Source organism: Bufo gargarizans, chromosome 4, assembly GCF_014858855.1.
Source record: "Bufo gargarizans isolate SCDJY-AF-19 chromosome 4, ASM1485885v1, whole genome shotgun sequence".
NCBI classification, from domain to species: Eukaryota; Metazoa; Chordata; class Amphibia; order Anura; family Bufonidae; genus Bufo; species Bufo gargarizans.
Window position 1 is genome coordinate 204891415 of NC_058083.1, and position 16350 is coordinate 204907764.

At 42.6% G+C, this 16350-nt stretch overlaps 1 protein-coding gene across 1 annotated transcript in view; it reads left to right on the top strand.

The window, feature by feature from the left end:
- The first annotated feature begins 2332 nt into the window (after positions 1 to 2332).
- The window catches only part of CLDN16 (claudin 16), a 57684-nt gene continuing 43666 nt past the window's right edge, over positions 2333 to 16350 (top strand). The window contains exon 1 of the mRNA XM_044290833.1: positions 2333 to 2701. Within this exon, the coding sequence (XP_044146768.1) occupies positions 2558 to 2701 (144 nt within the window). The 5' untranslated portion in view covers positions 2333 to 2557. The remainder of the gene's footprint in view (positions 2702 to 16350) is intronic.

The following is a 16350-nucleotide window of genomic DNA, read 5'->3' on the forward strand; positions in this document are numbered from 1 at the left end:
TAAAGAGGCTGATGGGCAGCATGCTGGCTCAGTGGGTAGCACTGGTCCCTTGCAGTGTTGGTGTCTTGCATCTGAATTTGTCTTAGTGCAACATCTATATGGAGTTTGCAGGTCTCTGGGTTTGTGAGGGCGTTCTCTGGTTTCTTCCCTGATTCTATAACATACTCATTTCTTTGATAAATGAAGCCCCCAGTGACGGCCTAAGGGGATGCAAGTTGAATTTTATTACTTTTCCGTGTTCACAGCTGAAGTGGTTTATCATATTACATTTATAAGATACGTAATTGTGCTACTTGGATTTTATATCAGATACAGTTGGGGAAATATGAGATTGTAAAGGTTTATGAAACACAAGAAGCCAGTTATATGAATAGCAGGATTTATTACCAAGCTGCTGCTACAAAGGGTTATAAAAATTGTAACAAGAAAAATACAAATGATAATGACAAATGTGAACATAACCCTACCATTTTATAGATGACTGGAAATGAGGAATCTTATATAAAACAGAACCCCAGGAAGTCTTCAAAACCGCGTAAGTGTTAACTTTTGACAGGTCAGTAGTTATGATCAGTGGGGGTCTGCGTTCTGAGACCCCCACTGGTCACTAGTACGAGGAGGCAGAAGCACTCTCTCTCCTCCATAGCTGAACTGAGGCCTCATGCACACGACCGTTGTTCTGGTCCGCATACGAGCTACCCATTGCGTAGCCCCGCAATAAAAATATAACATGTCCTATTCTTGTCCATTTTGCGGACAAGAATAGGCATTTCTACAATGGGCCGCCTGTTCCGTTCCACAAATTGCGGAAGGTACACGGGCAGCTTCCGTGTTTTGCGGATCTGCAATTTGCAGACCGCAAAAAAACGGAACGGTTGTGTGCATGAGGCCTTATTCTGACACAAAGTCTATGGGCTTGTCTTCAGCTATAAAGGAGAGACAGTGATCGGCTGAGCGATTCTGCCCCATAACTTTGGTGATTGCTGGGGTTCTTAGCACCCAGGATCACGCCGGTCACACTTTCACAAGTCACTATGACATGTCAAAAGTATTTGGAACGACTGTTCTGAATGATCTGAGATGAACGGTTGTATTTCCTGTTGTAAATATTGCTGGTGGCGTATCAGAACAGATTATTTTCCGGAGTACATTGTTTGACATGACTATCCTTTTTAGGACTCGTGCACACAACCGTTGGGTGTTTTGCAGTCCGAGAATTGGGGACCTGCAAAACACGGATACCAGCCGTGTGCATTCCGTATTTTGTGGAACGGAAGGGCCCGGCCCCTTATACAACAGTCCTATATTTGTCTGTAATGCAGACAATAATAGGACATGTTCTATCGTTTTGCAGAATGGCTATGCAGACATGGAATGCACAAGGAGTAATTTCCGCTTTTTCCGGCCCCATTGAAGTGAATGGTTCCGCATACGGGCCGCAATGTGGTGTAGGCCTATGTCTGTACCACGGGTGGAGCTGCAACTTTTTTGCAACTTTTTAAAAAGTCCCACATCATAAATGAGACACATGTTCGTAGAATGGGTCTGTTCCGCAATTCTGTGGAACGGGTACGGATTCATTAATTCTCAATGGGGGCATCCGCTACTCCGGTTCGCGGCTCCGTACTTCCGGTCCGCGGCTCCGTACTTCCGGTCCGCGGCTCCCCCAAAAAATAGAACATGTCCTAATCTTGTTCGCAATAGCGGAAAAGATTAGGCATTTCTATAGGGGTGCCAGCCCAGTGTATTGAGAATCCGCAATACACTACGGATGTGTGAATGGACCCTTAAAGGGGTTCTTCGGGCTTTTAATATTGATAACCTATCCTCAGGATAGGTCACCAATATCAGATTGGTGGTATGAAGGGAAGGCGTCTGCAGTGCGCATGTTCTGCCTCCTTTCTCTCGTCGCTGCTGCTTTGCCATAGACATATGGTGCGTGCTTTCTCTTCATACAGCTGATCGTCGGGTATGCCGTGTTTCGGATCCCCGCCAATCTGATATGGATGACCTATCCTGATGCACCATATGTCGCGCGCAGACATCACTTGCAACTTTTTACACCACAAAACTGGCATCGCAGATTTGATAAATGACCCCATAGAGCATACCTATCTCATGTCTGTCTGTCTGTCTGTCTTTCTCTCAGATACATTTATGGTGGTTGTAAGCGCTCATGCAGAAGCTGCATTTGCATTAACAGTCAGTAGAGCTGTGAAGCAATACCGGTCAATAATTAACTGATCTTTCTAATGTGAATGTCTTTCTTTTTACGTATCCCCCATCCTACTCCCCTATGCCAAAATATATGTGGTGCAGTGTGAACCACACTGCTATTTCCAACTCAAACTCAATGTCTCATGACTACAGTGACTGACTGCTGTTTTGTAGCCTACATCCTTTAGTCCGTAGCTTGCTCGCGGTTGTGGGACCTCTTTAGTTGTTTTCTTATTAGAAATTATCTTTTCACAGCTGCTATTATACATTGCAAACATTTAACCCCCATTTTTAAAGTGCTGCTATTCATCTGGTCACCGGATGTATGTAGTCTAATGATATGGACACCTCAAGTGCCAGTCTTGGCATTGTGAGGAACCTATCACAATACATGGGCTTTTTTCTTGCTTTTGTGTCTGCTGGCTTTCTGATTGTGGCCACTTGGACTGATTGTTGGATGCAAAACGCAGATGACTCTCTGGAGGTAAGACATAATAATACTCATCTAAAATAGGAATATTTAACTAGGTTTTTCATAATGAAGACCAATTCTTTATATAACTTGTGCATAGTGGGCAGCAGATGTGCCTCTAATTAATCTTTTATGTTGTAGATTGAAGTCCATTCAATTTTTGTCTGTACTCTTAAACAAAAGAGTTAAAAAAAAAAAACATGTCCTGTTTTTCAGTATAATTATTTGATAGCTGATCTATGAAACGTGTTGAGGTCTCTTCAAATGAAGAGCTTGTATCAGGGTGTTTAGTAAAATGTAAGAATTTTGAAACCCAAAATTGCACCTTTTCTACTGAATTTAATACATGCCGCAGAGATAAAATAAAGCTTCATTTTGTCTGTGAATTTGTTGGCAAATCATACCGTGGAGGGATATTTCAGAAATCTCAAAAATATTTGAAAATAATTATTTGCATTTGTCACATATAGAAAAACAAAACATTTTAAGTTCAATCTATTTACGCCTCCCAGGACCATTGCAGCCAATTTTGTCTTGAGGCAAAAATGCCTCCTGACTCAAAAATTTCTATGGATCTTTTCAAAAATTATTGCCCACTTTTTTATTAATTATTATTCAACTTCCCTTTAGTCATGAGACACATATCTAGGATAAGGATGAACAAATTTCTCCAAAGTCTTTATTATTGCTATTGGTCTGAAGAGTGGAACACTGACAATTTTCAGAGGAGCATTGCCTGGCCACAACATAAATGCTTCCTACATGTTATCCAATGGAGCTGAAAATGTTCAACCTCTCTGTTGTTCTGCTGTGGAATTAACATTCTACGGTGTTGCGGATTTTCTGAAGCTGAATGTCTCCATTCATTACAGCATAGGATGTAGTCCGCACAGAAGTCCATCCTTAGCTTTTTTTATCTTGTAGGAAGGAAAGTGAATTTGCATATTTCATTCCCCAAAACACAGAGACTTGCCTGGCCTATAATACTGCTCAAGCCTACTAGGTGCTCGGGTGCTCTCCATAAGGAGAAATAAGCACCCCCGAATCCCAACCAAGGCCTCTTACCTAGCTAAGCCTGTTATCTTTGCACTCATGAGAGGTAATCTAAGTTATGCTCCAAGGTCTATTTAAAAGGATGAGTATTGACTCATTGGATTGATACCTAACATCTGGTGGTATCAGAAGCTTTCTGTTCCTTTTGGGAGGAAAGCTAATCTGTGTACCCACAAGAGGATTGTCTTGGCTTTAAGACTCTACAGATTGGTAAATCTCTCTTGTGGATATTTTGGTTCAGTAGAATCGATTTGTTCATCCCCAGTCTATTTTTATGCAGCCATTTTTGCCATTATTACCTCTTTGACTCTGGCACTCCAAATATTTTCTACTTTCCCATATTAATGGAGAAATATAAGCCTCCACACACAGCTTGTATCTCCTAGTCACACAATAAAAAATAAAAAAAGGTTACTACAAATTAAACAATACAATTACAAATAAAAAGTTTTTGAACAATATATAACTTATCCCAGCATATAAAAAGGCCCCATAAATATAGAATGTTCTTGTTATTATTGCAGATGGGCTAAGCACTGAAACAGCACGGGTACTTTAGGTAAACAAAAATGTCATGATCTTCATGATCCTCTGGCTATGATAATAAGCAAAAAGATGCTGAACTATGTTTTCTTACTGAAATTCAGCACCATAATCCAGAAAAAATATGAGATCACGTTTCAAAACAATATAAGAAATACTAGGTTGTGCTGCTGCTGTTACAATATATAACAACCCATGATTTTCACTGGAAATGCAGCAAATAATTAATATCACATTTTGTCTATTAAGTTGAACCACCAAAATAAATGTGTGCAAATCAATTTTCTTAAATCGCTTAAAATCCATATAGCCAATGTTTATAGATGCAGAGTTGAGAAATATAGAAAATAAGACGAAAAAAGAATAAATACAGTATTTGCAATAATATATAGTCCTATTTGGCATGATCAAAGGAGGTGACCAGCATACACAGTATATGATACAACTGAAAACCTGTCACACAGAATCTAGGCTAGAAAAGCGGATGGGTTGTTAGGTCTGTGATCCTTGCCCGCTGCCTTCCTACTGTCCCTTGTGGGCGCAGATGCCCTACCACTTACCATGCTATCCAGTGTCTTAGTCGCTGATGTTCTTTCCATGCTACTGTCTCCGTGCACCTGTCTGATGCTCCCTTAGGGTGCAAGCGCTCAGCTTCGGCCTCTTAAAGGGCCAATGGCTAAGGGTCTCTGGGTATCTAAAGGGGTTATACAGGAAATGATAATGATAACCTATCCTCAGGATAGGTTATTATTATCACATCAGCGGGGGTCTGAGTCTCTGCACTGGACTGGATTGGAGTTGCTGCCACCATTCTTTATTTCTTCACTATCCTAAAGATAGGTCATCAATATTATTTCCAAATAACCCCTTTAAGGTACCCTCTCCAGTAGGAGGATGCCTGAGCTTTAGGTTCCCTGGTGGCCAGCAAAGGCGTTTGATAGTCTAGTGCTATTGTCATTTACCGGAATTTATCCTGCGTTATCTTCTGTTTGTAATCTTTGAAGTGTGTGCCTTCCTGTCTGTGTGCCCATGCCCTTTCAAGTTCAATTCTGTTCACTTTGTGTTTAAGTTAACTCAGTCTGTCTACCCTGTCTGTGCTCCAGTCATGTTTCTCATCACTATTCCACATGCAGGTCTTTCAGGCAGCGTACAGGCAGACACAGGAATCTATGAAAAAAAGCATTCTAGTCTTTTTTAACTTTTCAGACTGTACTTGTTGTTTTCCTGCATTTTGGTGTGTTTTCTGTGCCCAGAGCTTCTGGTATTTGCGCCAGAATCCCTGACTGCAGTCGTTCATCTGCCAACTATACTGGGACTTTTCTGTGCAGCGAAGACCATATCCCTGTATAAGAGTTAAAGGGGGAATACCAGGAGAGTGCTGGAATAGCGCCCCTAGGCTAGTTAGTTTGGAGCAGTGGGTTCAGAAAGAGGTGATTGGTCTTCTCAAAGAGGTGGTATTTTGGACAGATTTTACTGAACATGAAAATACCATAGCATTCAAAACATGCCAAACTACATCGTATGTATATTGCGGTCTGAAAAATGCGAATCCACGAAATACGAAGGACGTCCATGTAACATGCTCGTTGCATCTGTTTTTTTTTTGCGGACACATTGACTTCATTGGGTCCATCCTCTTCATTTTGTGGCCAAGAATAGGACATTTTCCATCCCTTTGTGAAACAGACATACGGATGCAGAAGGCACATGGATCATCTGTGTACTTTCCTCTTCCATATGTCTGTTCGACAAAAGATGTCCTATTCTTGTCCACAAACCCACTGAAGTCAATGGGTCTGCAAAAAAATAAAATAGATGCAACACGGACATCAGATGGATATCATCTGTATTTTGTGGATCCGCCTCAAGATGCATATGATGGTCTTGTGCATGAGGCCTTATAATAATTTAATATTAAGCCTATAATAGTAGTTATCTTTGGTAAAGAAAAAATGGCAACCTTCTCTGTTACAGACAAAGGCACCTTTAGAGGGTATTGGGTGTAACAGCCTCATTAACAAAGTTCTTAGTTAATGACAGCTAATCTGGGAGTCGAATCAGTGCCAAAACCTCCAAGAACGGGCCCCAGGCATTAATATGTGATAGAGTGGGTTTCCTTCATTGCTGAATGACCTCAGAGACTTTTTACTAAGTACATGCAAGTAAATGACCCATAGCTGCAGCTCCTGCTGAGTTCTGAAACTACATCACATCTCTCGAGGCTGGAAAGAAGTTTTCAGAATGTTCAGCCACCAACGGGTTCCCTATTATATTTACAATACTAATCTCATCAAGGTGCTAGGATTTCAATGTGCTCATTTGCTGCAGTAAGCAATGCGAATATTGATTATATGGAGTTACATGGTACACCAGGGAGACATTATTTAATACACCTGCTATGAAGGGATTTATAAAATGTGATACGGTCAGGCAGTACAGTCATTATGAGGAATATCTAGCAACAGGATGCATATTAAAACAGAGGCCTGCTCTGCTTGTTGCATATTTTTCCATCATGGCCACTGCTGTTTCTGAATTAGTATTAAAAACCTGCCATACTGGCAGATTAATGTTTGAAGACACTGTGAACATTATAACGACAAAGAATGCATAGGTTTTATATTAAACAGTATTCAAAGTTAAAATAAGTGTTGTGTGGGGGTGTGGGGTCATATATGAAATACATAGATTCAGAGCATTGATGAAAATGAGATTAAATGGTTTAGCATAGCAAGGTTTAACTATAATGTAATTTCCAGAACTGTTTTGGATTCACGCAGGTTATTCTATCCGTTGAACTATAGTGTGCTGTATCTACAGTATATATAGTGAGTGGTGTAGATGCATCAAGGGTGGGTCATTGTATATATGTTGCTGTGCAGTGCTAGTATATTGATGGCCTATCCTCAGGATAGGTCATCATTATGAGATTGGGGAGGTCCAACTTCGGGAACCCCAGCCGATCAGCTGTGTGAAGAGACCATCGTGCCCACACAAGTACTCTTTAACTGCATGCTGTCTAATAGGGCTGCGCATCTTCACTCGTCTCACGATTCGATGCGATTACGATTATCAAGTCCACGATTCGATTCGATTCGATTCAGCGATGCATTACGATGCATCAAGATTATTACCCAAGTCCCCTTGTTTTTCAATTTTACATCAAAAAATTAATTCAATCAGTCAGAAATTGCACAAAAATATTTATTTGTATCTATTGTCAGGCGGATCCGTCTGACAAATGCATTGAAATACCGGATCTGTCTCTCCGGTGTCATCTGGAAAAACGGATCCGGTGTTTATTTTTTTCACAGATTTAAAGGTCTGCGCAGATCGGAAGAACGGATCCGTCAATGCAGCAATTTTAATGCCGGATCTGGCACTAATACATTTCAATATAAGTTTAAAGCTGGATCCGGCAAGTGTTCAGGATTTTTGGCAGGAGAGAAAACTGTAGCATGCTGCGGTATTCTCTCCGGTCAAAAAACGTAAGAGGGACTGAACTGATGCCTCCTGAACGGATTGCTCTCCATTCAGAATGCATTAGGATAAAACTGGTCAGTTCTTTTCCGGTATTGAGCTCCTAGGACGGAACTCTATGCCGGAAAAGAAAAACGCTAGTGTGAAAGTACCTGAGAGACCATCAGTATGTTAGTCCTGGAGGTTTCAGGTTGATAGATCCTGTGTATGCTACATTGTATCCACAATAACCATCCTCTCAGTAGGGACTGAGTCTGATACACGTGTGAACTGTGAAGGGGCTCTGATGGTGCAGGATCAGTAACTGTCAGTAAATCTGACACCCCAGCAGTTTCAGATCCCTGCCCTTAGCTGAGAGTTGTCAGTGTGGAATCGGATCACCTCCTGCTGGGAGCAATCTCCTGAATAGTGTGAGATAAATGTAGACATTCCCAGACTGGCCACTAGGGGCCGCTGTTTGACCGCCTTTCATAGACCCGGAACCTAAAGTTCCGTCCACTGTAGACGGAGGGGAAGAATAAGAGAGACACAACCGAAAAAAATAAAGAAGAAACATGGCGCGGGCGGCAAAGGTATGAGAAGCGGCAATATGAGCTGTGTAGGTGGCAGGCGGTAGGTGTATATGCTGTGTAGGTGGCAGCACTGGCAGGCGCTTTGTAGGTAGATATTACATACTCATAGGTGACAAAACTCACCTCGCTGCCAGCCACCGCACGTCCGCACTGCCGCCTGCTTCTGAGTGTCTGACTGGGAGCCGGAGATGCGCGGAAAGCCGGAAACCACGCCTCCGGCTCCTCCTCACTCAGTCAGACCTGGCTCACTCAATGTTGTGGCCACCCCCTCTGACACGTCGGCGGGAGGCGGGAGGCGGGAAAGAAGGCGCCCAAAAACTTTTTTCCGACTCGGCTGCACGGCGGACGCGACGCTGACGTCATCAACATGCATCGATTATTTAAAGCAACCGCATCGATGCAGAATCGCCGGGGGTCGAATCGCGATGCATCGCTGCATCGATTATATTCGACAGCCCTACTGTCTAACTTGTATTGGCGGTGTGTTGTGAACAGGACGAGCAGGTATAGTTACACTGCACCACCGCTATGATCTAGACAGTGAAGAGGCCGCAGCACTTGGATCTTCAAAGAGCTGATCAGCAGGGGATCTCATGAGTCAGACCCCACCGATCTTATATTCATGACCACAAAATACTAGCGCTGCACAGCCCCTTTAAGCTGCTTGCCTGAGCCAAACATTTGGTGCCTGCCAGTCTCTGGCAGCCTGGGACCCCGTAGAGAGGTGAGATGTTTTACCACTTTCATCACTAAATGACTAGTCTTTGTAGTTTCATGTTCTTCCATTTTGGGATGAGTATTTGTACTATGAGATCCAACACCAGAATGCTCCCTTAGGGCTGGCCACAAGGCTTTGGATGGTTGAACAGGATGCAGCATTTACCAGTACCAGGGCCGTCTATAATATCGATTTGACCCTGGGCGAGAATTTACTTGGGCCCCCTGGATCCCGTCTTCCCACACCTTAGCATGCAATCACGCCGCCACCACAACACACACACAAAAAATCCACACACCTGGTAGAGTACAGTGAATGACTGTAAATACTTAAAGTTCTGAAGACTCCAGCGGCTCAGGATCAGTGCTCTGGGCAGCTGGGCTCAGGCTGGAAGTGGGCACCGCTCCGCAGGAAGGAGACCGTGGCTTGGCTCACCCTAGCGTTACAGTGCACCCCAGCACCCCACAGCATGCAGTATAGCACCCTATAGTATACAGCACCCCACAGTATGCATGCAGTATAGCACCCTATAGTATACAGAACCCCACAGTATGCAAGCAGTATAGCACCCTATAGTATACAGCACCCCACAGTATGCAGTATAGCACCCTATAGTATATAGCAACCCACAGTATACCATATACAGCACCCCACAGTATATAGTAGAGCAGTATAGCACCCCACAGTATACAGCACCCCACAGTATACAGTAGAGCAGTATAGCACACCACAGTATACAGCACCCCACAGTATACAGCACCCCATACTATACAGTATACAGCACCTCACAGTATACAGTAGAGCAGTATAGCACCCCAAACTATACAGCACCCCACAGTATACAGCACCCCACAGTATACAGTATACAGCACCCCAAACTATACAGTATACAGAACCTCACAGTATACAGTAGAGCAGTATAGCACCCCACACTATACAGCACACCACAATATACAGCACACCACAGTATACAGCCCTCACAATATACAGCCCGCCAAAATATACAGCCCCCCACAGTATACAGCACTCCACAATATACAGCACCCCACAGTATACAGCACGCCACAGTATACAACACCCCACAGTATACAGTAGAGCAGTATAGCACCCCACAATATACAGGACCCCACAGTATACAGTAAAGCAGTATAGCACCCCACAGTATACACCCCACAGTATACAGCAGCCCAAAGTATACAGCACCCCACAGTATACAGTAGAGCAGTATAGCACCCCACAGTATATAGCACCCCACAGTATACAGCATCCCACAGTATACAGTAGCTTACAGTATATTAGTATAACAGCCCCTGGCACCTTTTCCTGATGTAAGCTTTACAAGAAAAGCTCCACAGTTAAGGCAAACTTCTCCTGCAGCAACACTCCTGGTAGAAAGGACCTTTGATTACCTCATAGCCATGTGATCAGTAATATTGCTAGGTTACTGGTCACATGGTAATGATGTCATCTAAGGTCCTTTCTCCTAAGAGAATCACAGCTCTTACAGTTTGCTGCCTGGAGTGCTGGCAGGCAGGCATGGCAGCAACCCCCTGTGTAGCTGACAGCCTCTCTCGGTGCAGTGGCTAGCAGTGCTCAAGAGGGAGCTGCCTTGGGCCCCCAGGAGCAACTGGGCCCGGGGCAGCTGCCCATTTTGCCCCTTGTTAAAGACGGCCCTGACCAGTACTGAAGGGGAGTCACTGAACACATTCTGAGCTTGCACTCAAATCATGCACTTGAACCCCAAAACAATAGAAAAGCACTGAATGCACTTTAATTTTATTGTTGTATTATTTGGATGCATTTGGTTATACCATAGGAGGGAGTACTTTACAAGGAACCACCAACCCAAGGCAGCCTTAGGCCACCTGATGTCTCCTGATCTACAACACTAAGGCCGTAAACAAGGTCCTAGTGGACCGAAACGTTGGCCATTATTCAAAAGATCCAATTCTGGGATGGACAATAAATGAATTATTTCTGATTATCTGAAAAACGAGTGCCGTGGTTTCTTCCTATTTCAGACTGACTATTTCCACTGAGCACCAACAGTTATACAAGGAGTGCCATCCACTATAATTATTATTTAGGCCTCATGCACACAGCCTTATGTATTTTGCGGTCCGCAAAAACGGATCCGCAAAAAGTTTTGCAGAACAGAACAGCTGGCCCCTAATAGAACAGTCCTACCCTTGTCCGTAATGCGGACAATAATAGGACATGTTCTATTTTTTGGCGGAACGGAAATACGGACATACGTAAAAGGAATGAACACGGATTTTTTGCGGACCCATTGAAATAAATTGTTCCACATACGGTCTGCCAAAAAAACGTAACAGACTTAGGACTTTGTTTTGGCTCTAGGACTCCTTTTTATGCACCACAGGTCTAAACATACCACTGAGCTAGACAATTATACTTCCTACTTGTTTTACAACATGAAGGCTTTCTTTAATAACCTTCTATAGTTCATCCTTCTATAACACAGTATCATAATGATCGAGAAAATACAAGATAAGTCCAGAATCCACAAGCTTGGATATTTTAAAATCACATTTATTTAATAGGAAGAAAAAAACACAATGCAACAGCACTCTCCAAACCAAATAAAGTACAATAATGCCATTGTTATAGAAAATATTCTGGTGCTAATGCTACGTTTATTTAGTAAATTTAAGATTCTTGGCAAATACATTTTGTACAAAATTATTTGGTCCCGTCTGACAAATGTCAAGGTGATCTCTGTAAGAAGGGAACCTAACACGAAATACTACCTTTTATGTGCCATGACGGCTACCATACAACTCAGGAAGTGTAGGTTCCACATGCATGCTGGGTCCACTGCTTTTTACCATTTTTGGTGCCATAATGGCCTCCATTAAATCCAGGGAATGCAAGTACCAACATGCATGCTGAGCCCACTCTATACCTCTCCTGGTGCCAGATGGCTTCCAATGAATGCAAGGAGAGCAGGCTACAGCTTTAGGGCTTGTTCACACGAACGTGCCATATTCAGCAATCCGCAAAACATGGATGCCGCCCATGTGCCTTACGCAATTTTAGAAATGCCTATTCTTGTCTGCAAAACAGACAAGAATAGGACTAGACTCATAATTTTTGTGGGGGCACAGAACGGAGCAACGGATGTGGACAGCACACGGAGTGCTGTCCGCATCTTTTGCGGCCCCCTTGAAGTGAATGGGTCCGCACCCGAGCTGCAAAAAATGCGGCTCGGATGCGGAACCAAACCACGGTCTTGTGAATGAGCCCTTATAATTACACTAATTAAAATCAGCCTATGGGGCAGACAGGCTAGTCAGGGGTGCAAGCCACACAGAAAACAACATTTTGTACAACAAACAATGTAAATTACATAGATAGAATCAAAATTGATTAATTTGATTGTGTATGTTTTACATGTTTTTTGTTGTTGTATATTTACAGACATTGCAGCCACAAAGAAAAAAAATCCCATATGTGATAACCATATTTAGTTTTTTGGTAGAGATCTAAACAGACTAGGTGATAGGAAACTGCTTGAGGTCTTGTCTTTTTTACCTACACATTCACACTCTTCTTTCAGAAAATGCCGCAATTTTTCATCTTGATTTATGACTGGGAGATATTTCAAAAATATCTGTCTGATCTGATAACCTGGTTACTATAGGCTGTAGAGAAAACAAGTTTATTTGTTTAGATGTAATAAAATTATTTGAAGAAGATTGAAAAGTAAGATCCTGTCTTGGTTTATTCATTGCAGTAAGTGATGCTCTGTCAAGCTTCCATTTTTGTGCTTTCTCCTATGTAATCTGTCTGATGATTCTCCTACTTTTGTATACAAGTTTGATCATTTGCTCCCTTAATGCTAGTAAATTCCCCTACAGGGACCGCTTTAATAGTATGTAGGGGACGATTAGAGGTAGTTTTCAGGGCAGTATTTCCTGCTTGTGAATTTGTATAGATGGAAGTGGTAATACATGTATGATATTTGTAGACTCATCAACCAACACTAAATCCAAAAAGTGCATTTCATTGGGGAACCATGTACTAGTAAAGCTCAAATTCTAACTATTGTTATTAACATAGTCCAAATATGCTGGCATGGGCACAGCATTGTGAAGTCAAATAATTAGCAAGTCATCGATGTAGTGCCGATACCAGACAATGGCATAAGGAAAAAAAAATCCTCCCAATAAATAGGTTGGCTTATGATGGGAAACATTTAGACCCCATGGGATTATGTAATCAGAGAATTTCAATTGATAATGAACTGGCAGAATTCTGGAGACTACTGACTGTATTTCTAAGATGATATTCTGCAGCTTCAATGGCCAACAAATGAGGAATACAAAAGTATAAACTGGTAACATTTTAATTGATTCAGCAATAATCCGACTGCCAATTAGCATGATATCATGAAGCTAACACTCACTTATAGTGTTAAGCGAAGTGAAACATTCAGAGTGGAATTCGGTCCAAAGTTTAGGAAAATTTTGATATGCAACAAATGCAAAGTTCCTCGCCTTTCATGGTAACGAATTAGTTTTTCCTAAAATGGCGACTGCACATTGTTATAATGTGAAAGTAAGAAGCCAGGGAACTTGAGATCACCAATAATGCTGTGCAGCCAGCTATCCACTATGATGTCAAAGCCCTATAAAACCTTCATCCCGCGTGGTCTCTCCCATTTCTCTGGGAGCTGAGCATAGGGAGAGATGCGCCAGAGACAGTGTTGCAGAAAATTATTAATTGAAGAATATTGGAGAGGGAGAGTGCAGGGAGACTTATTCTACATCAGTTTTTATTCCTTACTATCCTCATCTTTTTCTGGCTTTACGTTTTCGTAATCATCCTTCAAAGTCTCTATGTCCTGAAAAGTCAGCAAGATGCAGGGAGATAAATAGCTGGATGCTCCTGATGACATATTCTCATCGATATTAAATGATGTGGGAAAGAAGGAAAAGCATATGGCAGAATAAGTGCTCCCACCTGTAGGGCAGGAGAGCCCTGGGGTTGGAGAAATGGGTATGCCAGAGCTGATTAATATTCAGTGTTTACTGTCAAATAACCTACAGGAGATTGCGGAGAAGAACAGCAATAATATGCATATAGTACCCCCCACCTAACCAGCCAAACCCCATACCAACAACAGCCCCTATTTAAAGGTGCAGCGCTGCCATTAACAATGAAGAAGAACTACACTGAGCAAAAATATAAACGCAACACTTTCAGTTTTGCTCCCATTTTGCATGAGCTGAACTCAAAGATCTGAAACATTTTCTACATACACAAAAGACCCATTACTCTCAAATATTGTTCACAAATCTGTCTAAATCTGTGTTAGTGAGCACTTCTTCTTGGCCGAGATAATCCATCCCACCTCACAGGTGTGGCATATCAAGGTGCTGATTAGACAGCATGAATATTGCACAGGTGTGCCTTAGACTGCCCACAATAAAAGGCCACTCTTAAATATGCAGTTTGATCACACAGCACAATGCCACAGATGTCGTAACGTTTGAGGGAGCGTGCAATTGGCATGCTGACTGCAGGAATGTCTACCAGAGCTGTTGCCCGTGCAATAAATGTTCATTTCTCTACCATAAGCCATCTCCAAAGGCATTTCAGAGAATTTAGCAGTACATCCAATTGGCCTCACAACCGCAGACCACGTGTAACCACACCAGCCCAGGACCTCCACATCCAGCATGTTCACCTCCATGATCATCTAAGACCGGCCAGCTGCAGCAACAAAGAATTTCTGCGCAAAATGTCAGAAACCGTCTCAGGGAAGCTCATCTGCATGCTTGTCGTCCTCATCGGGGTCTGGACCTGATTGCAGTTTGTTGTCGTAACCGACTTGAGTGCTCACATTCAATGGCGTCTGGCATGTTGGAGAGGTGTTATGTTCATGGATGAGTCCCGGTTTTCACTTTTCAGGGCAGATGGCAGACAGTGTGTGTGGCGTCGTGTGGGTGAGCGGTTTGCCGACATCAACATTGTGGATCGAGTGGCCTATGGTGGCGGTGGGGTTATAGTATGGGCAGGCATATGTTATGACAACGAACACAGGTGCATTCTATTGATGGCATTTTGAATGCACAGAGATACCGTGGCGAGATCCTGAGGCCCATTGTTGTGCCATTCATCCACGACCATCACCTCATGTTGCAGCATGATAATGCATGGCCCCATATTGCAAGGATCTGTACACAATTCCTGAAAGATGAAAACATCCCAGTTCTTGCGTGGTCAGCATATTCACAGGACATGTCACCCATTGAGCATGTTTGGGATGCTCTGGATCGGCATATACGACAGCGTGTTCCAGTTCCTGCCAATATTCTGCAACATTGCACAGCTATTGAAGAGGAGTGGACCAACATTCCACAGGCCACAATCAACAACCTGATCAACTCTATGCGACGGGGATGTGTTGCACTGCGTGAGGCAAATGGTGGCCACTACAGATACTGACTGGTTTTCTGACCCCACCCACAGTAAGGCAAAACTATGCACATTTCAGAGTGGTCTTTTATTGTGGGCAGTCTAAGGCACACCTGTGCAATATTCATGCTGTCTAATCAGCACCTTGATATGCCACACCTGTGAGATGGGATGGATTATCTCAGCAAAGGAGAAGTGCTCATTAACACAGATTTAGACAGATTTGGGTCTTTTGTGTATGTAGAAAATGTTTCAGAATTTTGAGTTCAGCTCATGCAAAACCGGAGCAAAACCGAAATTGTTGCATCCATATTTTTGCTCAGTGTATATAGTGTGGTCTTCATTATTAAATGATAATTTGCAGCTTGGTTCTCCACCGCAGCATGGCCACAACAGCCCGCCCATAGTATAGCCGCTCCGTGTGGCCGTACCCTAAGCAAGAGTTACCTTGGTATACCTGATTTATAGCGATTTGTGACAAATTAATTTAGTATGAAGTTGCCAAATCAAATTTTTCAAAACTTCGCTCATCTCTACTGCTTACTACCTTGTCAGTAAACTGGTGGCAGTAGAAGAAAATAACTGGTTGGGGAAATGTGTTTTTATGAAGTTTAGGTAACTTGTGAAATACAGGTGTAATGGGATGAGACATACATATATATTTACTTACTATAAAACTGAGTTTCCTAAAGACTTTATCATTATTGAGCATCAACAAGGCTATTAGAGAATGTAAATTAACATCCAAAACATTCAAAATTACCACTGCACCTCCCTTGTCTGCCTGTTGCACCACAACATAAATTATTTTTATTATAGGTGTCCTAGGCAGATAAGAGAGGACACACTTA